The sequence below is a fragment of the Delphinapterus leucas genome, chromosome 10 (assembly GCF_059928025.1).
Source record: "Delphinapterus leucas isolate spDelLeu-1000000601 "Yukka" chromosome 10, BTC_Dleu_Yukka2, whole genome shotgun sequence".
NCBI lineage: Eukaryota > Metazoa > Chordata > Mammalia > Artiodactyla > Monodontidae > Delphinapterus > Delphinapterus leucas.
In genome coordinates, this window is record NC_143138.1 from 96,735,122 (window position 1) to 96,760,193 (window position 25,072).

General features: G+C 51.2%; 1 protein-coding gene across 7 annotated transcripts in view; it reads left to right on the forward strand.

Annotated features, from left to right (window-relative positions):
• Window positions 1–22,652, forward strand: part of LMCD1 (LIM and cysteine rich domains 1) — a 58,394-nt gene extending 35,742 nt beyond the window's left edge. For 4 of the 7 annotated variants that reach the window (XM_089919579.1, XM_089919580.1, XM_022564640.3 and 1 more), the window contains 4 exons: window positions 122–377; window positions 6,733–7,062; window positions 20,122–20,337; window positions 21,986–22,652. In XM_089919579.1, coding sequence (XP_089775705.1) covers window positions 122–377; window positions 6,733–7,062; window positions 20,122–20,337; window positions 21,986–22,144 — 961 coding nt within the window. In that variant the 3' untranslated portion in view covers window positions 22,145–22,652. The other 3 variants (XM_089919583.1, XM_089919582.1, XM_030759404.2) reach the window with 3 other exon arrangements.
• The last annotated feature ends 2,420 nt before the right edge of the window (window positions 22,653–25,072 follow it).

Sequence of the window (25,072 nt, forward strand, 5' to 3'; positions counted from 1 at the left end):
ACCTTTTCAAGTTACTAAAGTTAAACTTTGAGCTTGCTTTCCAAAGCGTAGGTGCTCCAGCGGGAGATTCTGCCTCTCTTTTCTGGAGGTTGATCTCACTTGTCCCCATCCCACCCCCCAGGAAAATGTGCAAGTCATGCAAATGCAGTCAGGAGGACCACTGCCTGAGCTCGGACCTGGAAGACGATCGGAAAATTGGCCGCTTGCTGATGGACTCCAAGTATTCCACCCTCACGGCCCGAGTGAAAGGCGGGGACGGCATCCGGATTTACAAGAGGAACCGAATGATCATGACCAACCCCATTGCCACCGGGAAAGATCCCACTTTTGACACCATCACCTATGAGTGGGCTCCCCCTGGAGTCACCCAGAAACTGGTAAGAGAGCTTCCTGCAACCAAGTGGTTGTTTCCCTACCCTTCCTTGTAAATAGGAGCCATGCCATAGGTTCCTGAATGTCAAAGACATTCAAAGGTAAGAAGTGGGCCAGTTTGCAAAAATGGTAGGAAAATAGCTTTGGTTTCGAACCTGCTCCTGCCCCACTCCGTGATCTTGAAGTGAAAACTGTCTGGGCCTCAGTTTTCCTCATCCATGAAATGGGTAGAGGTGTTCACGTGAATTCTAAGGGGCCCTTTCAGCTCTAGTACAGGGCTGCTCATGGTTCCCTTTAGGTTCCCCACTTCTGAACAGAGGATGGTTCATTGTTCAGAACTCTCAGAGTGCTCATGTTCATCCGTAAGTTCCTCATTTTCCCTCAAAGTGGCCTGGGATGTGCCCTTTGCAAGTCTCGGGGAGAGCACAGGAACACTTGTCTCTTCTCCCTAACTCCTGGGCTTAAAAGAGAGAAGTAAATTGGCTTTACACAACCCTAGGGAAGAGGCACCCAGAGAAGGACAAGGCCCAGAGAGAGCAGGTGACTTGCACAAGGTCACCCCGTGGCTGCCCACTAAAAGGACCCAAGAAAAGTCCCCATGCACAGGCCTCAACCCAGACCATTAAATCGGAAGCTCCAGATTGCAGGATCAGAATTATCAGTCACGAGTATTTAAACGAAGCCCCAGGTAATACCCCATGTGGGCCCCCTTCAAGACCCAGAGCAGTGGACCAGTGCCCCTCAAATTTCCACAAGCATAAAAGCCATCTGGAGAGCATGCAGAAACACAACGAGTAGGCTTAGGGCCGTTCTGAGGATCTGCAGTCCCGCCAAGCTCCCAGAGCACACCTGGAGTAGCAAGGACCCAGATGATTTCTACAGGTTAGTGAGATTAAAAAAACCCTACAGTGTTAGAGATGCAAGCCTGACGTTGAATTCCATCTCTCCTGGGAGAAAAGGAGAGCCTTTTGAGACCCGTGTGTCCCTGTCCCTGCGGGCTCCCCCCACAGCTCCTGCTACGCCCCCTCACTGAGTACCTTGCATGGCAATGACCTTCCACCTTCCTGCCCTGGACCACTCTACGGCAGGCCTGGGCTCCCTAGGCTCTTGCCCTCCTCGGGGACTTTGCACATGGTGTTCCCTCTCCTTGAAACATCCTTTCCCGGTTCTCTTCATGGCTGGCTACTTCTGCCAGTCCTATCTCAGACAGGCCGTCCCTCACTACCCAATCTGTGGAAGATGTCACCCATCCCTCTACTACATTTCTTCTCTCTCCCAGTTCTCCATGGTTTCTTTAGAAGCTCTTATTTCGAGCTGTCATTGTCTCATGCGTGTCTGTGCTTCGTCATCACCTCTCCCCTACACTGGAGTGAAGCAAGGCCCACGAGAGCACGCGCATGCCTGTCCTGTGTACCATCTCATTCCTCGCCTTACACTGCACAGGGCAAGCAGCAGGCTTGAGGCGTATTTGTGCCACGTCGCCTCCCAGCCAAGGACATTCCACGTGTGGTCTGGGGACTGGCACTGCTACACAAAATCCTTGTGACTGGTCCCCAATCGGAAGCACAGAGATTGAGAATAAATGTTGGGAAATTTTTGTGGCACTTGACATCCAAGTGCGTGATGGCTGAGCAGAGCTCCTGCGTGGTCAGCCTCACGTGGAAATCTCATGTGGCCTGAGCTACATTCTCATCACATGCACTGAGCCCACAAATCATCCTGCAATCCGTGGAAAAAACACCAAACAAATCTTGATCCTTCACCATAGAAGGTTCGAGCAGCACAGTGCTAAGCTGGAGCTTAAGAGGGGGAAAAAAATCCCTTCTAGATAAAGCGAAGAGAGGCAAAGTTTTTTTGTGTATTTTTTTAAAGCTTTGCTTTTTGAGAAGCATATTTTAAAAGAACACTTCAGCCTGCATGAGCTCAGCCACCCTGTGAGGTGAGGGTTAGTTTACATGTGAGGAAACACAGAATGCTGAACTGGACTTTGACAGCTCCAGTGGGTAGGCAGGGGCAGGTCGGGGGCCACGGAGGGCGGCACGGAATAGCAGCAGTGCCAGGCGGTTCCGAACGCAGGTCTGCCCTCCAGCACCCGGGCCTGGGTGAGCCATCAGTGGGTCTCCAAGATGTGAGTGGAAACTAAAGCAAGCAGCTCATAAAAGAGCCAGCTGTGGGCGTCAGGAACTGACTGGTGAAAACCCCAAACGCTTCAGCCCCAGTCTAATCAGAGGAAGGCATCGTCGGGCCGTGATTAATGCCGGCTCATAAAACCACATGGGATAAAGGCCGCTCTGTCTGCCCTGCGTCTGGCCTGCCCGAGCAAATCACATTTCTGAGATTGGACGACTTTCTTCCCACTCACCCTTCCGACTTTTTTTTTAATTACCAAGTGATCGGGACTGATTATATTTTGGAAATGGAACTGAATCTTGCTGTCACCCTTCCCAACCAGAATAAAAGCCAGAGAAATGCTTCAAAGACTAAAGTCTTCAAAGACTAAAGTCACAATAAACCTAATTGCTAGTACGTATTCAGTACTTACTATGAGCCAGGCACTACGCTAAGAGCCACACATGCACGATCGCATCTGATTTTCCAACACTGTTAGGGTTGTACTATTATTACCCTCATCTACAGAAGAAGAAACCGAGGCTCAGGGAGGTGAATGGGTCTTTGAAAGCTAGCCGGGAATTTGTGGGGAGGCAAGACGGAGAAGATGAAGGGAACCAGCATCCATGGAGTATTTGTATATGAAGGATATCAACACCTCACCACTCCCTGTGCACTGGATGCATTACTGCCCCCATTCTACAGGAGGGCAAACAGAAGCTGTTGAGGAGCACATGCAGGGCTGGCATTCACTCGTACCCCATCCTCTGCTCCCTTACCCGTGGCAGTCAGCGCACTGTCTCCCACTGAGCCCTCATTGGGCCTCAGAATCCTACTCAACACAGCACTCCAGGCTGCCATGATTGACCAGGATTAACGCGTAACGTGAAGCCCATTTGCTCTCTTTGTCTGACAGCTGGAGAAGAATCAGGAAGCGCAGAATCAGGACTGGGTTTTCTGATTCCAGAGTCTGTGTGTGTCCCACTGCCCAACCCTGGGAAAAAAAGCATCCTTCTCCTCCACTTTTCTCTCTGCTCTTTTGATTTCTCTCCTGAAAAAGCCTGGTTCCAGGAACCTCTTCACCCAGTATGGCTGTGCCAGACAGCAAAGCACCAAATGATTCAGAGCGTTTCTCACGAAAAACTTAAAACCTAAACCAATCAATCTTTCCAACTGATCCTAGAAAAGGCATCTTGCTAAAGGTTTTGGGAACATGACCGTAGTCGGCTTCGTGGAGAAACACCTGAGAGCTTCTCTTGCAGGCTCTGAGCACCACCGGCAGCTCACTCTGACCCGGCCTCCCTCCCCATCTTCCCCTTCCCGAGTCCATGCCAACTGATCGTGATTGCCTGAGGGCTGCCTTGAGGTGGGTTCTGAGACCCTCATCGAGGTTGATTAGCAATGTCTGCCATCAGCGTGTGGCTCGGGAGTGTGGGAGGGGCCTCAGGCCAGCCAGGCAAGGCCAGCCATCACGAAACACATGCCCGTGGTAGCCAGATGCTGGGGCCTTGCCAGAGCAAAGGCAGAGAGCCGGTACCCAGCTGGGGCTTTGAGGACAGTGTGAGTGCAGGCGCAACCTCGACCACAGGGCTGGCTTATAAAGTCGGGCAGGGAGGGGTTTAGGCCCTCGAAGACCAGAGCCACACACAGATCCAGGGACTACAGCCTCCTGGCACCAGGCAATGCTTCCACAGCCCCCTCACCCTGAAATGATGACAAAAGGAAACTCCCCCAGAGATTGGGGGACATTTCTTTTCTCTTTGCAAATCATCCAACTTGTAGATAGTCGGTATAGAAGAAGTCAAGACCCAAGCTGCTGAGTTCAAAGCTGTCTCTACCGCATACTAGCTGTGTGACCTTCGGGAGGTTACTTAACTTCTCTGTGCCTCAGTTTCCCAAGGGATAATATTAGTACCTTTCTCCTAGGGGTGTTGTGAGAATTAAATGGGTTAACATAGTTCAGACACTTAGAAGAAGGTCTGGAACGCAGCGAGCAGCACGTAGGTGTTAGCTGTCCCTACCGTTCCTCGTACCACTCCACTGGGGGAAGAAAGCAGCCTTCCTAGAAGAGGCTGCTCTCCCATCAGCCGAATCCTCCATGCGACCGGGGCTGCTTCAGCACTCGGAGTAAGTGAGATACTGGCCAGGTCTGGATGCCCATTCTGCCAGCATGAGCAAAGCTCTTGTTTCCACTGCTGCAAAATCCTTCCTGAGATTCTAGGAGCCGGGCAGGCCCCAGGCAAGGAATAGGAAGGGCTGGCGGGGGTATTTCCCCTGCCCCGCCCCTGCTGCATCTCCCCAGGGTCCTGTGCCCTACCGTACCCTCATCCATCTCCTCAGGGCCCTGTGCCCCACCCCAGCCTCTTGGCTGTTGGGCTGCTGCTTCCCGTCCTCTGTTGGTCCCATCCCTTCCCCCACCCACTGCCCTCGGATGTCCTACTTCAGACTCCCCCAGGAGGACCTATACAAGCACTCACTTCCAGGCCCCTGCAGGCTCCTAAAACAGAGCGGGCCTGGGAAGCTCTCCCACAAGGTCGCCAAGTGAGTCCTATGCACCGCAAAGTTTGAGACAAGGGTCTTCAGATCTACCCGTCTGGCCTGTTCTCGTCGGAGGCCACCTGCAGTTTCACACTGATCAAGAGAAAAGCCACGGTCTTCCCAAGACACAGCAGGAATCAGCCCCTGCCAGACGTGTCGTCAGCTGGGGGACCCCCCGGGGCTTCTGGTTCTTCTGAGTGTTGGGTGAAGGGCCTGGGACTCTTTGGCCAGCCAGCCTACTTTGGACCCTTTTCGGGGCTGCGGACTCGGCTGAGTGACACTGCTCTCCTCTTACTTGTGAGGAAGATCAAGTGAGGTGGCCACTGACTTCTCACAATGGCCCAGACCCTAACGATCATGCTTTCTACCCTGAACTTTGCAGATCAGGAAACAGAGGCCCAGAGAGGCTGGGTGCTTTCTTGATCTTACACAGAGAGCAGCAGCAGGGCCGGAGCTAGAAACCCAAATTTCCCGGCACCCCAGAATTCTGTGCACCACCCAGGCCATTTCCTGTGTCTAGAAGGTGCCCTGAGAGTATGAGGGGCTGTGCAGAGGAACAGGGACGGAGAGGGTATGCGTGAGCCCGCAGGGCCGGGAGGTCTCAGCCGGGTCCCCCGGGATCCAGGGCTGAGCCGCCGAGGGTGGGGCCCTCACAGCCCCCCTCAACTGCATTCCCACACCTGCCTCTCCCTGTTCTAAAAAAGCTCTTATCCGGAATTCATTTATTATGAAATTCAGCAAACCAGGCTCTGGAGTAGCACCCCCCACCCCCAGGTTCTCATACCCTGTTCCCTACAGACAGGCCGCAGCTGGGACTGTCCATTATGAATCGCATTTTCCATGTTGGTTAACACAACTCCAGGGTGAGTCCAGCCTCAAAGATGAGATATGGGGCAGGCAGATTCTAAGACGGTAAATACGGCAGCAACCATGGGGGCGTGGGAATGAGGCCGTCTGGTGGGCGAGTCAGGTACGGGTCAGGGTTAGGGTCAGGCACAGTGGAGGAGAACCATAGTCCAGGACAAACAACTGGCCCTTCACACCTCCTCATGCTGTGTGGCCTCGACCTTTACCTTCCCCTAATCTCCCCGTCCCTGGGACCCACCCAAGTGTAAGATTTCTGCTCATTTCAAAAAAGCAAGCAAGCAAGCCAACAGAAGGCCATTGGACAGTCATCCATGGACATATTAATATTCAGATGGTCTACCATCTGTGCCAGCCCTGTTGGTGTGGAAATGTGATTGACCTGAGACCTTGTCGATTCTACTATTAGAAGGTGCCTTTGCATATTTTTAAATTAATAAACTATGAAATACCTTCTGCCTATAGTGATTTAATTATACTTTGCCAAGAAAAGCGATTTTAAACTAGATCGACTTTTTTTTTTTTATGAGAAGCATTGCCATGAGGTAAATGAGGTAAAAATATTCAGTTTTGAAGGAAACAAAAATCCTTGTTGCAAAGCTAGCAAATCTAAAAGGAACGTCTACTGAAATTACCCGATTCTCATCAAGAATGTGAATCTGTGAATGTGACTCAGGGGAGAGTGGAAGCTTATTTAGGTCTCTTTCCAGTGTTCCCCAAATTCACCCCGTTTCTTCCTTGAGAATAATCCTTGGGTTCTGCAGAGACCTGAAGCAGCCCAGGTCTTGCCAGGGCTCAGATCTCTGCCCGGTGCTTGGGAATCACGGTGCTGGGTCTCCTCTTCCCCAGGGCCTGCAGTACATGGAGCTCATCCCCAAGGAGAAGCAGCCAGTGACGGGCACCGAGGGCGCCTACTACCGCCGGCGTCAGCTCTTGCGTCAGCTCCCTATCTACGACCAGGACCCCTCTCGCTGCCGCGGACTTTTGGAGAACGAGGTGAAGGTGATGGAGGAGTTTGTGAAGCAGTATAAGAGCGAGGCCCTGGGTGTGGGCGAAGTGGCCCTTCCCGGGCAGGGCGGCTTGCCCAAGGAGGAGGGGAAGCAGCAGGAGAAGCCCGAGGGCGCAGAGACGGCCGCCCCAACTACCAACGGCAGCATCAGCGACCCGTCCAAGGAACACGTAAGTCTCTCCCATCCATCCATCCATCCATCCATCGGGTCTGGCTGAAACCGCCCAGGCCAGGGCTGCAGGGTCAGGTCCCCAGCCCCAGGCTCTGTTCCCTCATTCCTGCCTTCATTCGTGGTCATGGTCCAGGAGAGGTCACAGACAAGCAAACCGTTGCAGTGCGGAGAAAGGGCATCTGTCCTTGCTTGGGGGTGAGGGTAGGCTTGGGGGAGAGGTGAGGCCCACGCTGGCCTTGGAAGAATAATTAAGAGTGCCCCAGGCCTTCGGGCTCTTCGGGGAAGACCTGTGTTGCCTTAAAGAGGTGATCATGTGCAAAAAAAGGTGAAAGTCTCAGACAGCACAGCACAGAGGACTGAATGAAGTCCCAGGTGGCTGGAAGTGTGGTACCAGGGTGCAGGGGGGCCCAAGGCTGGCGAGGTCGGCAGGGGCACGCTTCCGGAAGGGCACGCCCTCCGTCCATCCATCACTCAAGCATTGATTGGCCTGTACTGTCCGCCGAGCCCCAGGAAATCTAACAAGCAGAGGACACTGTCCCCGTATTGGGATGCTATAGATTTAGGACTTTACTCCAAGGGCCGTAGGGAGAGGTGGCGGGCTTGAGATTCGGGCCACGTGGGGCTGTTTGCTAACTTTCATGGGCCCCCAACCCCTATCAGCCAAGAGGCTTCATGCTTCTATGTGACATTTGGAGATAAAAGTCCCAATATATAGGGTCCTCAAGCAAACCACCTGCCTTGCTGGGAACAGGCTAGCCGTCACCCACGAGAGCCAGACACCCGAGGGAAATGCCAGCCCGAACGATGCTGTCAGTACGTCCAGAAGGGGCCGGGTCTTTCTTCTCTGTAGTGACTCACACTTGTTATTCAAAACCTGCGTCCTGCATCTCCCACCCCCGCCCCCGGGCCCATTCATTTGGGATTGCCATCCAACGCAAAGAACAAGGAGACAAAAAGACAAAAGAATGAAATTGATTTTCACTAGCACAAATTGGTGATGGTCTTGAAAAGACCCATTTCTCAGGAAGAATTCACATGCCAGGAACTTCTGAAAACATTAGATCCAGTTACCATGTTTCATAAACTAGCCTCGTCCCCAGCCCTGCCTTCTATCCACCCTCCAGCAGCCATCGATCTTTAACACATTAGTACTGCGTAATTCCAGGCTGGAACGCAACGTCTTTAAGTCTGTGACGTTTCCCAGTTGCCATTCCCAAGAGAGAAATGCTGATCTGAGAACGTATTTTATCCTGGACTCAGCCCACGGGTTTGGACAGTGTGGAAGTGGGGCAGACGCGGCCTGAGATCCCAGGGCCTTGGCAACAGTCAACTTTAGGAAATGGCTGTGACACTTCGGAAGCATTTAAACAAGACCAGGCAGTAAATAGGGAATGCGAAGGAAGCCGATATTGGTGGGTCGGGCTGGCTGGGAAGACAGACTTTTCCTTCCTGACCCTAACCCCAATCTTAATTAGGTAACAAATTATGTCATTAGTAGACTCACGTCCATCACCCCCTCTAAGTGCTGAGGTCCTGTCTTGTCCATCTCTGTATCTGCAGCAGCAGTCATCAATATAATATAGAGAATAGGTGCTTGATAAATATGCGATCCATGAATGACTGAACAAGAGAATGAATGAATGAATGTTCAAGCTAAATTTTGTTTTCGTTTTTGTCTGCGTCCGGTCTCAGTTGCAGCACGCAGGATCCTTCGTTGTGGCGTGCAGGCTTCTCTTTAGTTGTGGCGCGTGGGCTCTGTAGTTGCGGCACGCGGGCTTTCTAGTTGTGGTGCGCAGGCTCAGTAGTTGTGGCGCACAGGCTTAGTTACCCCGCAGCATGTGGGCTTTTAGTTCCCCAACCAGGGATCAAACCGGCGTCCCCTGCATTGCAAGACGGATTCTCAACCACTGGACCACCAGGGAAGTCCCATGTTCGAACTAAACTGATCCTCAAAAGATGGGGACCACTTGGGTGGCCATTTTGCCTGAAAGGACGATGAGATTTCAAGTTCACATGCCTTAAGCACCTGCTGTGTGCCACGTGCTATGCTCAGTACTTCCAGGTCTTGGATTAATTCGAACTGTTACCTGGTAGGTGGATTTCACCAGCCCCATTTTACAGGTGAGCAGTCAGAGATTCACAGAAGAATGGTGGCTTGTCAGAGGCTCCATCGTTTCTAAAGGGCAGAAGCTGGATCATCATACTCTTTCTACTGCGTGATGCTGAGTTATAAAACCCTACTTGTTATCTGTATTTAACTCCCTGTTTATCTCCTTGAAGCCGGGGAGCAGATTCTATTAAGGTAGCTAAGTAGCCTGCCAGGCCATAGATGGCTTGTCCCCGGCAGCCCTGCCATTGGGCCTGACTGTGGGCTCGCTGCCTGAACTGCTCTGCTCTACCCCAGGGGGCGGCATATCAAAGGGACATGGGCGCTGGCTGTCCTGTGTGCTGGGCTCCTCTTGTTCTCATAAAAGGGCAGGTAGGACAGTTACCACAGACAAGCATCAGGCACGAAGCCTGACTTTTGCTCCCCTGACGAGGGCCACAAACTTTGCTAGAAGCAGTCAGGGCATTCAACTTGAGAACCCAGGTACAGGGAGGAAGCATAGGACTGACACCCCAAATCAAACAGTGATTTATGAAAGAAAAGGCGGCAAAAAGAAGGACATGTGAAATGTATCACACTGGAGCTACGATGGTAACATATCACACTTTATCATCCTAATGGTGACGTTATTACTGTTGTTAGCGGCTACCATTTAGCGGGCTTTCTCTGGACCGAGGACAGAGCTAAGCAGGAGGGTATCTGATGTAAAGCTCCCAACCGCCCAAGGGAGGCTATAGGATTCGAACCAACTCAGCCCCCAAACCCCTCTTTCCTGTTTCCCAAAGCTTATTCCTAGAAAGCTCATGGCCATGAAGCTATAAACGGGCCATGTGGCCATGTAAAGGGGACATCAGACTAAACAAAACAAAATGGGTTTCTTTAGGGCTGGACTTCTCAGAGCCTTTAGGAGGCCACAGCAGTGGTTCTCAGACTAGAGTCAGCTGGAAGCCGGCTAAAATCCAGAGGCCTGGGTCCCACCCCAGACTTGTTGGTGCAGGTGGAGGCTGAGAATCTGAATTCCTAACGAGTCTCCAGGTTGATGCCAACGCTGGGGGCCACACTTTGAGATCCACTGCTAAAGAGGGTTAAAAATGACCTTACATTTAAGCTCAGCCAAAATGATACTGCCGATCTGGTATACAGGGAGGGTCCAAGAGATGCTAACGGGGGCATTTTCTAGATTTATGTGGCCCCCTGGCTTAGGGTGTCCGGCTTTGAGAACACTGCACAGCACTCCTGAATTCCTTGAACTCTCCACGAGGAGTGGTGGAAGCACAGGCACAGAGCGTAGCCCCCTGCTCTATACCCGCCCCGAATGCCCCTCCTAGAGCGTACTACACTCTACACTTGGCAGCCGGAGGCCACGAGCCCTGCTTTCTCTGAGCTGCCGGTAGCCTACACCCCACGGCGGTTCTCCCAGGAGCTCGCTCGGCTCTGTCCTGCTGCTGGGCGGCCTGTTACAGTCGTGGCCCTTCCTCGGAGACCCTGGCTGCCAAGTCCTCCCCCCAACCCCAGGCCCCTCCACCAGACTGTCCAGACCAGAGGAGCATTATCGCCAAAAGGCTTTTCCAAGTCGCCTGTGTGGAATCCCCACCCACGGGCTGAGCGCTGGGTGAAGCCGGAGGGCGGTGGGCCAGCTGGGTGACGGGAGCAGCGCCCTCTGAGCCGACCCATCCTCATGGCCGGGACTCTTCACTTACTCGGATCTGAGTAAGGCCCTCCGCCAGGCCTTCCCACGGGCCCCGTGACAGGACGGGCAACCTGAAATCAGCCGTGGCACGTCTGGGAATGAACCCCAAAGCTGCGGCCGCCCATGCCGACCTCAGGGCAGGTCCCTGCAAGTGTCATCCTGACCCTGAGCTCAGGAGAGGCAGTGGCATGGCAAGTGCCCTGAGAGTCATCCCTCTTCATGAGGAAACGCCACGGCACAAAAATCCCAGATACTAACCAACCGCTGTCACTCCCAAAGCAGGCCCTTTAAATCAGTGAGGCCAAGTAAAAACACCCCAATATTTAGCCTCTTTCCCTGATTTGGCCCTCTGTGTGTGCGTGGAGCGGCGAGGGTGGTGGGGAATTGTTACCTCACAGCAGGCTCGTTCATCTCTTTGAATCCTCCGAACGACCGGCAAGACAGCTTGGGGTCGTTATGCCCATTTCACAGACGTGGAGCCTGAGGCACAGAGAGGTTAACTGGTTTGCCAGTGAGGTTCCAGCCCAGGTCTTTCCGCGGGGTCCCAGCAGGGTGGGGACAAAGCAAGGGCACGTGCATTTATGTTTGCTGGGGTGGGTGGCAGTGTGCAGAGTTACTCCCAGCCCAGCCTGGTGAAGAACTTGAGGGCCTCTTGTCTGCGAGCCAAGAACAAGGGAAGGACGTGCCTGCCCCGCCCCAGTCCCACCCACCATGGGTTCTCAGGGGTCTTGGGGGCTTCGAAGTGTTCCGTGGCCGTGGAGCTGCCCACCCCAGCAGCCCAGACCATTCCACAGCAGCACGGCGGGGCCCCATATCTGCTTTCCAGGCCCCCACTCACGACCTCTCCCACCTGGATGGATCCTACGGACACTGGACCTCAATGCTCGGACGGTGAACAGCTCTACCAGACCATTTCCCTGCGTTTAGAAAGTTTACTGGATATTTTCTCCGAAATTAAATATACCAATTTCCTGGGCATGGTCATCCTGCCCAGGAATTTCCGCCCTTCCCTACACCCCAAACTTGTAACCGAAGAAAGACGAAAGAAAGCCAGGACACAGCATTTAATGTCATCTCCGCCCTTTCGTAGTTTTCATCCCTGCCGGGAGACCCCAGCTCCTGCCTCATGGGCCAAGCCGTGGCCCCAGAGAAAGTGATTAAAAGGAGAACAGACTGAAAGAAGTGAAGACGTTGCTGGAAGTCGTAAAGATGTGTTAATTTGGTCCCAAATTACAGCGTAACGCCCCTGCCCCCTTTCCCCACAAGAATGCACAAAGGAGGGACCGGAGGTGTGGGTCCCCTCCCTCCCACGAGGTGGGCCTCTCAGATGGAAACTTAACAGCCGCTGGCGGCTCAGCCCGACTCCAGCCCCGACAAGGGACATACCTGTGGGCAAGGGACTTCAAGAGCTTGGTCCGAGCAGATGTTTGGCTTGTGGGCCGGCAGGCTGGCCTTCCTGCCAGCCCCCCTCTGCGAATTCGAAACCACCGTGCGCCCCCAGGCCTGCAAGCCATGCCTGAGCTGGAGGACAGAGGATCAAAGGAAGCCCCCCCCCAAATTGCCATGGTTACCAGGCTTCTCAGCATCTACCTGCCACCTTGTTCACAGGGGAGATATTTCAGTGACATTAAAGGAGATTTTATTTGCCACAGAAAATTCCTCTTATCCTGCTTTTCATACTATAAATACTTTGCCGTGTTGCCTCATAAGCCTTCACAACTATCTCCCCCCGCCCCGGCAAAGTGGGCTACGTAAGAGTCCATTGACTAAAACAGGGGTTGGCAAACTTTTCCTGTAAAGGGCAGATCGTGAATATTTCAGGCTTTACGAGCCACGAGGTCTCAGTCATAACCACTGGCCTCTGTCCTTGTGGCACTGACGCAGCCAAAGACAATACCTCAACAGATGACCAGGGCTGTGTCCCAATAAAACTTTATTTGCAAAACCAGGCAGCAGGCTGGATCTGGCCCCAGGGATGTACTTTGCTGACCCTGGAACTAGAAGAACCATAAAAAATGGTTTTCACCGTTTATGAATGACCTGGGCTTTGTTCCATTTTATTTTGCTACTGGAGGTTACTTGGTGACGCTGATAATTCTGAGGATGGTGTCACCTGCCATTCGTTGACGACCTACACTGTGCCACGTAGCACGCCAGAGGCTTCACACGGTTGTTTCATTCAATCCCAAGAACTACCCGGCAAGATATATCATCCCCCTCTCTAGTTGTCTAGCTGGTGAGCCGTGAAGCCAGAACTGGAACTCAGGCCTGCCTCACCTCAAACCCCGCACAGACTCCAAAGGACGGCAGCTCCCGCTTCCAGAGCCCCCGTGTGGCCCAGACACCTTGCGAGGCCTCTGCAACAGAGGTGACCACACATAAGCCCTGCCCCTACTCAGCAACATCCCGCTGTAGGGACGCACTTGTCAAAGCCGGATTCGGGAACACCCCAGGCTGACATCTCTCTTCCAAGTGTCGCACTTGGGAAGCCTTCCTGGCCCCATCCTCCCCCTTCACCAGATAACCAGTGAGGGAGATGCGGTTAGAAACGCCTGCATTCTGCCTTGCTTGGGAGAGAGCCCCCTCCTCAAGGACCTGCCCCTAGAAGATGCGGGAGACAAAGCACTGGTGGGCCCACAGCTCTGACCCCACGTGCAGAGCAATTCCCAAGATCAGGGCCCACCTTGTGTCACAGATGCGGAAACTGAGGCTCGGAGATCCCCCCAGATGAAGCTACGGCGGGACCTCGTGCAAAGGCCGGGACCCTAACCACAGCGCCTGCGGCCACCCACCTATTCTGCACCGTAAGGAACCTCGGGAAGGTGCCCGTATGGGGCAAGAGAACGCAAGAGGCTAAAGATGCCAGCCGTGACACTGGGCCAGAAGAGAGGAAAAAAAAAAAACAAAAAACTGCCGATAGACGAGGCTGCAAAGCAAAGATGGTGAATAATCGCCATAAGAGGAAATGGAGAGATGCTGTTTATAAATAAATTGTTGAGCATTTGTGTTGGAAAGAACCCAGTGCCTGAATTCAAGGCCCCTGAGTCAATATTTACTGTATTGTAATGGTGAGCTTTTCACAAGGCAATCTGGGCTTAGACTGGGGAGGCCTTTGGATAAAGGCCTTCCAGAAAAGAACCGCATGATTGGAACAGAACTGCTGGCAACCGCGGCAGACGGATTACGGCTGGTTTACAGGGCTCTCAGTACCTGCGGATCTGTCCCTGAAGGCCAGCTCGGCTCATCCCTGGAGACAGCTCTTTGGCCGTGGAACCCGGGGCCACTGTCCTGAATCTGCTGCTTCCTGAAACACTTTGTGTCTTGGTTGCTTCCATTTCAGGAGCCTGAATAACTCTGCGTGCCCACGTGTGCTGCTCCTGTCACCTGGGGCCGCACAGCAAACCACCCTGCGATGCAGCGGCTTAGAACTCCTGTTCCAAGACGTCTGTTTTCTCGCAGATCAGCAACCTGGGCAGGGCTCAGCGGGAGAGCTTGTCTCTGTCCCTGACATCTGGCCTTGATGCTTGGAAGACAGATACGGCTAGGGCTGGACCAGCAGGGGCCCCGGCGTCTCCCTCTATCTCTGTGTTTTCTCCGTGTGGCTGCCCTAGGATGCGGGTCTCAGGACTCCCAAGAAAGAGCCAGTGGAAGCTGTGTTGCCTTTATGACCTACCTCAGGGATCTACAGCATCCCTTCCACCACATTCTGTTCTACAGAAGCGAGTTACATATGCAAAGAAAGGGAATACGGGTATTGGTTGGAGGAGGGTCCAAGAAGTTGCCGGCATCATTTCCACACCTCACGGCGGAGGGAACCCCAGCCCTGCAGGGTCTGAGCTTTGCAGGCAGCTGAATCTAGAATGCTCCTCAGCTTTCTCAGTGCAAGTGTTTACAAAAGCCCAAAGTACAGAATATACAAACTCTTTCATTTAGACGCTCGTGATGAAGAATCTCTCACCATTTGAACAGGGCAAGACCAAACTTCAGTGGCACCAGGAGAAACGTCACATGTGTTCTACCTACGAAAGGACTGTGCTACAGCTCCTTCCCCCGGAGGGACCACAGTCTGCAAACTAGGTTACGTGGCAAAGGCTGGACAGATTCCCATGAGAAGGCTCTAGTTTTAGACAGTCGGGAGTCTGAATGAGAACCCACTGACATGCTAACGATCAATGGTCTTCTCTGTGCCTTTTAGCCTAGTTCCAAAGGACTTCTACTCGACCAAAAGTGGCTCCTCTAGAGGGGGAGTCACCTGGGAATGACCACATTGGGCTTTCTTCAAAATGGTCTAGAATTTAAGCATACCAGGAATTCACATTGGCTTTTGCTGTCATGGAACCTAATTGGTTCATGTCATTTTTGCTGAGTTTTTATATAAGGTCATGTTCAAACGCTCTATGACGGTGGGTCTCGAAGTGCGGTCCCCTGACCATACCAGCATCCCCTGGGAGTCTGAAAATTCCCCTGCCCCCTCCCAGACCTGCTAATCAGACACTCGGGGTGGGGAGATGCAGCACTCTGAGCGGCCCTCTAGGGATGCTGGGGCAGACTCGAGGCTGAGAACGCTGTCTTGGAGGGGGTGGGATGGGAGAGGGAGAAAAGCAGGCCCACCAAGGCGGGCACTGATTGTAGCTGAGTCTGGGGTAGTGACAGAAGATGAAACTCACATGATGTGATTCTCTGGCCTTGCACAGAGGGAAAGAACAGAGATGGAAAAACACAGAGCTCATGGGTGGGAGGAATGACCTCTTGCCAATCTACGTGCTCATCGTGCTACTGAAAGGAACCCAGGCCTCCAAACCAGAAGCAGGTGCTGCCTTCGACGTCTTTGTCATCTTAGGAAATGGATTTAGCTCCTCAGCTTTCTATAAGGAGGGCTTCGTAGGGATAACAGGAGATTTTCGCTAATTATTACTGAACCCTTGTCAAGTTCATTCATTCTATTATCTCATTTAATCCATGCAACAGACCTGTGATGTTCCGAGTATTATTTGGCAGGTGAAAAAACTAAGGTGCAGAGAGGTTGGGTAACCTGCCCAAGGTCACACAGCTAGCCCCCCTCTCAACCACCCACTGCAATTTAGAAACTGTAAACCTCCCTTCCAAGGATGGCAGGAGAACAAGTTTGTGCAGAGAAGGGCAGGACCGGGATCACAGGACCCCAGGCAGGCTGGGCAGTCGGACTCTTGGTTGTCAGGCTGTCCCTAGTGGCTGAGGGGCCACCAGCTGACAGAGCCGAGACACTGTCAGATCTCTTGTCCTTTGAGACCACAGGGAAGGGGGCATGGAAAATAGCTCAGAGGCCAGAAGAAGAAATTGCTTCCTGATGCATGTTGACAGGACTCATTACTCTGGCAGCATGTTTCCATAAAATGTCAATGACATTGTTTGCTTAGAAAAGGACTGGCTACTGGTGGTAACAGGGTGCACAGCCAGGGATGCTGGGGGACAAGGAGGGAAGAGACACTCCTCAGAGAGGCTCCTGACAAAGCCCATTCAGACAGTGCTCCCAGAGTTATCCCCTCACAGTGCAAACCACACCCCAGCACTCCAGAACCAGCAATGGCTTCCCATTATCTCCAAAGCGAAGTCCCAACCCACAGTTCAGAGTCACCCGTGATCACCCCCAAACTGCTTCCTGACCTCACATCCCTCTATTTCCTTCTGTGGGTCGCGGGCGCCTGCTGGTACCCACCAGACACATCAGGTGCATTTATATCCCTCCCTTTCCCCACTTCTGTGTTAGGCACATCTGGAAACTTGGAGTCAGGCGCCCCGCTGATGTATCCTGGTGATACTCGACCAGGTGTGGTGGATGGACAGTAAGCCCCTTCTGTGTGGGAGGAAAGGGGCCGGAAATTTCATTCTGTGAAATTTAGAAAGACCAACAGACAGAAAATTCACTTGCTTCTCAAACAGCCCTCACCAGACAGTTTACACTTCTGGAGATGTGACAGTCAATGAACGCGGATCCATCACCTATTTTTGGTTTGTTTCGTTTGTTTGTTTTTAATTTTTTGCCACACTGTGAGGCTTGCGGTATCTTGGTTCCCCCACCAGGGATCGAACCCGTGCCCCCTGGTGTGGAAGCGTGGAGTCCTAACCACTGGACCACCAGGGAATTCCCCATCACCTATTTTTGGTTCAGACCCTCTGATGAGTTCCAGGTGAGCTGGGGCTCAGTCACATACAGAAGGACAGGGTTCACTTTGGTGAAGGACTCACACCCGTCATTCTTGTGGGCATAACTGAAACCAAAAATCCAGCACATTCTAAGGAACATCATCATCACGCAGCCAGGAGCAGTTAGCCAAACACACCCCTCACCTGAACACGAGCTCAGCCACGACCGTGCTTAGGGACCACACTCAGTACGTGGACATATTCTGTCATTTGGTTTTCTTTCCCCAGTTACCACCATTTTAATTTTTATTTCCTCTTCATACACAAGAGTATATCAAGTATGCAGTTAAAGTATGTAAAGAATTCTAAGTGTTGGCTTCCCTGGTGGCGCAGTGGTTGAGAGTCCGCCTGCCGATGCAGGGGGCGCGGGTTCGTGCCCTGGTCTGGGAAGATCCCACGTACCGCAGAGCAGCTGGGCCCGTGAGCCATGGCCGCTGAGCCTGTGCGTCCAGAGCCTGTGCCCCGCAACGGGAGAGGCCGCAACTGTGAGAGGCCCGCGTACCGCAAAAAAAAAAAAAAGAATTCTAAGTGTTTAGGCTCTGAATATATGTCTGTTCATCTTTACACAGCAAAACAATAAATATCTCTATTTGGGCTGACACAAAATTTGTGCTTAGTAAGACAGAGTGTTCGTCTCAAGCCAGGGATCAGTAAATATTTTCTGTAGAGGGCCAGGTGATCTATCTCTCAGGTGTTGTGGACCAAGAGCTGGAGTTGAGGATATCACGTAGGTACTTTATGTAACAAGAGAGAAAATAAATATCCACAAATTTCTTTTGAAATTCAAAATACAGTAGTATAATTAAGACAGGTTTTTGCAATACAGGCCGTATTAGCTAGCTCAGGCTGCCATAACAGAATATCGCAGGCCAGGTGGCTTAAACAACAGAAATGTATTTTTTTCCCAGTTCTGGAGACTAGAAGTCCAAGATCAAGGTGCTGGCAGGGTTGGGTTCTGGTGAGACCCCTCTTTCTAGCTTGCAGAGGGCCACCTTCTCACTGTATCCTCACATGGCTTCCCCTCTGTGTACACCCAGAAAGAGAAAGAGACAGCCATCCATCTCTGGTCTCTCTTCTTATAAGGACACCAGTCCTATTTGATTAGGGCCCCACCCTAATGACCTCATTTAGCCTCAGTTAACTCCTTAAAGGCCCCATCTCCAAATACAGTCACATTGGGGGCCAGGGCTTCAACATGTTAACTGGGGGAGGGGCACCATTCAGTCCAAAACCCCGTTCTACTATGAGAAAAATGGAATTCTCTTTTGGGAGAAAACATTTCACTAAATTAGAGTTCAGATGTAAAACCCATTCGACGCTGATGGTTCCTACAAGAACAGGCAGAGGCAGGTAGTTTGCTGACTCTGATGTAAAGGCCGCACGGTGGAGCAGAAAGAACCTTGGCTTTGGGGTCAGGCTTGGCCTGTGTTCAAATCCCAGCTTTGCCTTTTGTCAGCTATTGCTACTCAGCAATCACTGAATCTCTGTGAACCTGGGCTTGGCCATGTCTGGGGGGAAATATAGGTCTCCTTAAAAGGGAGATAAGTCTAGAAGGGAAAGTAACTCTCTCGGGTTTCCGTAAGGGTGTCAGTCGGGAGGGAAAACACCTGAGCTGGATGCACAACTGCCCCAGGGAGATGCCAGCCAGCACCATCCTCGTCATCAGAGTTCTGAGGAGGTGAGAACTCCAAAATGATTGGATTTTACAGATCGAGGATGTCGTCTGGATAGGACGTGATGAGAACGGCCGTTTAGCTCTGTGGTCTTCCTCCCAGTGCAGTCATGATAATAACATCAGGCAAATCCCAACTGAGGGACAGTCTACCAAATATCTGACTGGTACTCCTCCACGGTTATGAAAAACAAGGCAAGTCTGAGAAACTGTCACAGCCCAGAGGAGCCTAAGGAGACATGATCGCTACCTGTAATGTGGGATCCTGGATCCAATCCTACAAGAGGAAAAGGACAGTAGGTAGACTCTAAGCACATCTGGATAAAGTTTGGACTTCGGTTAATAACAACATATCAATACTGGTTAATTGATTGTGACAAGTACACCATATTAACGTAAGGTGCTAAGAACAGAGGAAAGCAGGTGCGGGGTATACAGAATTCTCTGTGCTATGATGACAATTTTTCTGTAAGTCGAAAACTGTTCTCAAATTTTAAGTTTATTAAAAATTAATCCTCCATAGGTAAAAGATCCATTCAAAGTACAAGGTGGACCGGTGGGTTTTAATGTAACCGGGATGAAAGGTTGGTTGATACTCTACATTAACTAACTTTTGAGAAACTAACACTTGTCTAATTTTGATGTAATAGCAAAGAAAAATACTCCACAGTTATCTAGAAAGGCTATTGAAAATGCCTGCCTCCCTTTTTCAATTTCTAATCAGTGTAAGGTCAGATTGTTTTCATATATTTCAAAGAAAACCACATGATGCAAAAGATAAAAAGCTAAAACAGTTGTAAGACTCGAGAAATCCTCTACTGAGCCAGTCATTAGAGATTTGCAAAAATGTAAACAATGCCACACTCTGACTCAATTTTTCTGTTTTGGAAAATACAGTTATTTTTAATTACAAATATTTATGTTAACATGCTGTTGGTTTACTATTTTTTAATGAGTTAATAGTTATTTAATTTTTTTCCTCAGTTCTAATTTCTTGTATGGTAAATATCAATAGCTATTACCCACATGAACAAAAACTCCTTGGGCTTCTCAAAAATTTTTAAGTGTCTAAAGGGTCTTGAGAACAAAAAGCGTGAGAATGACCGTGCTAAACAAATATTGGGTTGGCCAAAAAGTTCATTCAGGTTTGTCCATAAGGTCTTACAGAAAAAGCCAAATGAACTTCATGGCCAAACCGATACTTTATTGAGTCCTCACAGCTACCTACTAGGTAGGCAGTATTATTATTATCCCACTTTGCAGATGAGAAAACTGAGGAACAGAGAGGTACAGTAACTGCTCAAGGTCACCCAGGAAGTAAAGAGACTGGAGTTGAAACTCGAACCCAGGTCACCATGCACTCCTGACTACCTTGTGTCCTGGGGCTCCTCCCCCACCCTTCCAGGTCTGTGAGCTCTGCAAGGGGGTGGCCCCCGCCGACAGCCCTGTGATCTACTCGGACAGGGCAGGCTACAGCAAGCAGTGGCATCCTGCCTGCTTCGTGTGCAACAAGTGCTCCGAGCCGCTGGTGGACCTCATCTACTTCTGGAAGGACGGGGCGCCCTGGTGTGGCCGTCATTACTGCGAGAGCCTGCGGCCCCGGTGCTCCGGCTGCGACGAGGTGAGGACCAGTGGGATGGGCACCCCCAGACTGCAGGAGGGGACCCAGAGGCCCAGGGGAGTGTAGCTTCTTGATGATGTGATCCACAGATAGGAAAACTGAGGCTCAGATCCCCCTTCACACTCTCAGCCTCTGTTTTCCCATCTGCAGAGTGGGGCAGAAATTAGTTCCCACCCCCGGGCCTGTTGGGATGGGTCAGACACAGAGGACCTGTCAAGTCTCATCCTTGGCACAAGGCTTGGCACTAAGGGCTCAGAAGAACATTATGGGCTGCCGCCAGGAGGTAGATGACCCACATTCAAACTGGGCTCTGCATCTGTGAGGCATGTGCGTCCCTAACCCCTGTGCTTCCGTTTTATAACTTACCAAATGGGAGGGTAACAGTGCCCATCCCATGGAATTGCTGTGAGGATAAATGAGATCATGCCTGAAAATGCTTGGCACGGGGCCCGAGTAACTAAGAAGTGGAAGCTGCTGTGAGTCTTAGGGTAATGTAGTACAAGATGATACAATAAAATCATGTAGCGTTAACGTAACACAATCGGACAGTTAGGAGATGCTGTGAAAGGGGTTCAGCTCTCCAACATGGGTTTAGACTAGAGAAACTCTAAGGTGTATGAACAGTGACAATAATGGCTATTACAATAATAACTACCGCCTGCATGCCTTTGGTGACGAGAAACTCACTACCTTCACCTTTGGCACATACGAGGGTTAGAAATGTCTTCCTCACTTTAAGCCAATACCTGCCTCCTCCCACCTTTCACGTGTTGGTCTCCGTGTGAAGTTAAGACCCTGTAATCCTCCTACCTCATAACTGTGTGGGCAAGGATGTTACAGAAGGAAAAGGGCTGTCAGCAGGCCTGGTCCCACCCACCTCATTTCTGTGAGATCAACAGTGTGCTCGCGGTAACAACACCTCATCCTAACGTGCTACAGACGTTGTGTGTGGTGTGCCGTTACATCTCACAACAGTCTTTCAGGGCCAGAGGATCATTATCTCCATTTGACATTCGAGAAAAGTGCAGCTCAGAGAGGTCAGTGATAATCACAAAGCATTGACTTTGTCTCTGTTACCACTCCGAGTACTCCATCTGTAGCAACACACGCGGCCCTCATAAAACCCCATGGGATGGGCAGTATTTATATCCCCATCCTACAGATGTGGAAACTGAGGCACAGGGAGGTTGAGTAATTTGCCCAAAGTCATGCAGCTGGTATTTAAGTGAAAACACGTACCTGGTCCCTGTTTGACCCCCAAATCAGAAAGCACATTTAACCAGTATGCTGTTCTGCTCTCTGGTTCCTCGCCAGATTGTACAGATGTTCCGAAGTGTTACTTTATTCCAAGCCCAAGCAACTGGGCTTTGGATTTGGCCCAGACAGCATCATAGATGTCAGATACGTAAAACCTGTCAATAGCGGAGGATTTTTTTTTTTTTTTGATCCCGGAAGCTAAGATGCAACCATGACCTTCGCCAAATACTGTACTTACTGTCTTAGATTTATGTCAGATTTCTCCACTGAGGCATTGAAAGGTCAAAACAAGCATGGGGGACGAGGGACCACCATCTGACGGCTTGTCTCCCACACCCTGTCTACTAGGGACAAAACCTGAGCTGAACGATTCTTCTGCTCCCCTCCCCAGATAATATTCTCAGAGGACTACCAGTGCGTGGAAGACCTGGCCTGGCACCGAGAGCACTTTGTCTGCGAGGGCTGCGAGCAGCAGCTGGGCGGCCGGGCGTACATCATCTCCAGGGCTCAGCTTCTGTGCCCAGCGTGCAGCAAGTCCAAACGCTCCTGAAGGGCTGTGCACCCACGGCTGGAATCCACGGGATCCCACCGAGAAGCACAGCCAAGTGTGCCAAGGCCATCCTAAGGGTCTGGCGAGACAGCCAGCAAGCAACAAAAACAGTGATCTTTCTTCAGTGGATATATATATATATATACACACACATATTCTAGATCGGGTGGGGAGGGATCCTTGAGGGTCAATAGTTTCAAAGCCGGAGATGTTCTGAGAAGTCTTAGGACGCAGTTATTTTGTTTTTGCTGCTGTTGTTGTTTCCCAGCTACCAACGAAACACATCCTGCCCGGGCTCTCTAGGAGGAGTTTCCCAGAATGCAACTCTGAGTGATCAAATCACACAGCTGGAGGATGTGCGTGCTTTCTCGTGAAGCTGGGGGCTCCTCTAGGAGCAGCCTGGGATCCCGATGCTCGTTTGTTGCCTCCCTTTCAAATGGAATTTGAATCTTAAATAAAAAAACGTTGGCATGATAAATATATCAATAAAAGTTTTACGAAGTTCGCACATGCCCTGATCTCGTTATTTACACCTGGCAGTCATTTCACAGCATCTGTTTTGCGCCAAGATCCTGAGTGCCGGTGCTAGCAGAAGGCAATGGAAATGCAGGTGTGCCTCTTCATCAATTGTGTTTCATCAGACTCCTTTGGGGACTGAAGGTCCTCGGGGCAGAACTCCCATCCCCCCAGTTCTGGGTACCCCCAGAGCACTGATGGAAACGAGCGTGTCGTGTTTCATGGGACACCTGAAAGCAGCCTCTTGAAAACCGGGGAGCAGCAACTCAGGTGTTCTCCAAGTCCCGGCAGGTGATGAGTGAGCCCCTCTGGGTGTAAGACCAGGCAGGGGACTCAAAGCAACCAAACAGGGCCACCTAAGCTCAACCAATGGGCGCCACATGGGACACGGTGGCCAGTGCAGGCCAACCTGAAGAAATATGGCTTTTAAGAGAAATCGCTCCCTTTTTTAAACGTTGCCAACGGAACACTGAATGAGCCGAACAGAATAGCTCTTCGGGTGAGACTGTCTCTCTTTTATGGCCTCTCTGTGCACTTACAGTCTCCAAATTCGTTTCCTCCCCACAATTTCAGAAGAAAGACCTTTCTTTTTCTACTGCGGATATAAAGGTGAAAAAGACCTGAGGCTTAGGAGCTCACAGCCTCATTACCATGGCCTCTCTTTCCTTTTTTTTTTTTTTTTAGTCACGCCGTGAGTTCCCCGACCAGGGATCAAACCCGCGCCCTCTGCATTGGAAGTGCGGAGTCCTAACCGCTGGACCGCCAGGGAAGTCCTGGCCTCTCTTTCTTAAACTGCCCATCTATTGCCCAGTTTCTTTCATTTCACCACCCAAATTTTGCTCGCACTACCTCGTCTACAATACCTCCATTCATGTGGTTTGCAAGCTGGACGAAAGCTATTGCCCTATCCTTCGCAGGTGTTTTTCTGCTTCCAGCTCATCTCTCCAGCCCCCGTGTTTCTCTGCCATGTCCACCTTCTCAGAGAGGAGCTTTCGGACCCATCCTTCCAGGATCCCTGTTGCCCCTCAACTTAACAACCAAGTCCTCATCCTGACATGTGAGTCTTTCCAACACTTGGCTTAACTGTCCTTCTGGTCTTAAAACCCTTTCTTTCTCTAGATTTCAATTTCCCTATTTCACTTAAACATTCAGAAACTCCTTTTGATCAAGACCCTCTCCCCTGCCACCACCGCCCTGGTCTGTGCTGGGTCCTTGAAGACCAATTCCTTCTACAGAAATTCTACCTGCCCTAGAAGGAGCTTCTGAAACATAACCTGCTTCTCAGCAGCCCTCCCTGAAGCGCCAATGGAATAGGCACTTGTTCATGCCCTCATTCATTCATTCACAAGTGTTCACTGAGCGCTACAGAATTCCAATTTGCATGCTGAGTACAGGGGGTACAGTGCTCACAGAAAGAACAATACCCCTGGACTTCACAGTCTGTGCAGGAGATGGGCCTCGGGCAAATATTCCCACAAGTTGATGTAAAATTACTGCTTCTATGGATGGTATGAAGGTAGTGGGGTGGGGAATCAGGTCTCTATAAAGCAAATGAAAGAGATGGGACCTAATCAGGGATGTCAGGAAAGGTGCTCCTGGGAAAGTGACACTTGAACTGAGATCTAAAGGGCAGTAGATGCCGAGTAGCCAAAGAGGGAAAGGAAGATGGTTAAAGATGGATGCATGGATGGCATGTGCAAAGACCCTGTGGCTGAAGCAGCACCAGTTTATTCACTATCTACTTATTGCTGTTGGAGATACAGTGGTGACCATGAATGGGACTGAAAGAAGATGGGTGTGGCAGGTCCACAGACGGAGGATGGATGCTGAGGCACGAGAGGGTCACCAGCTTTGTGGGCAACAGAAAAGACCTGTTTCTGTCCTACGAGCAACGGGGAGCCTTCCGAGAGTTTTCAGCAGGGGTTGGTAATGGCGGGACAGAGAGATTACGGGATACATGATCTCTCCTCTGTTGAAACCCCAGCGTGATGCCTGATCGATTTTGTCCTGGTGCCTCTGTCCACACCACTGTGGACAGGAGTAATGTCTCCCCACAGACCCCAGTGGATGCCACCCAGAACGTGCTCCTGCCTCCCTGGTGTCTACTAATGACACCAACCTTGCACTTGGAACACCGAATCCTCTCTGACACCCCCCTTCCCCTCTGATGGTCACTCAGTGCAGTCCTCTCTCCCATCACCTCTTCCTTCCATCCCCAACGTTGTATTTCACCTTGAACATTTTCGGCCCAGACTGACAACGATCTCCTGGTGAGTCTCCCTGCCACGAACTCACCCTGTCCACACACTACTCAGGTGGGCCCTTCAGAAACACATCCTCGCCGGGCACTCTCCTCTAAAGAACAGGGGCTCCCTGTTCGCACATGGGAGAAAGTCAAAGCTTCTTAGCTTT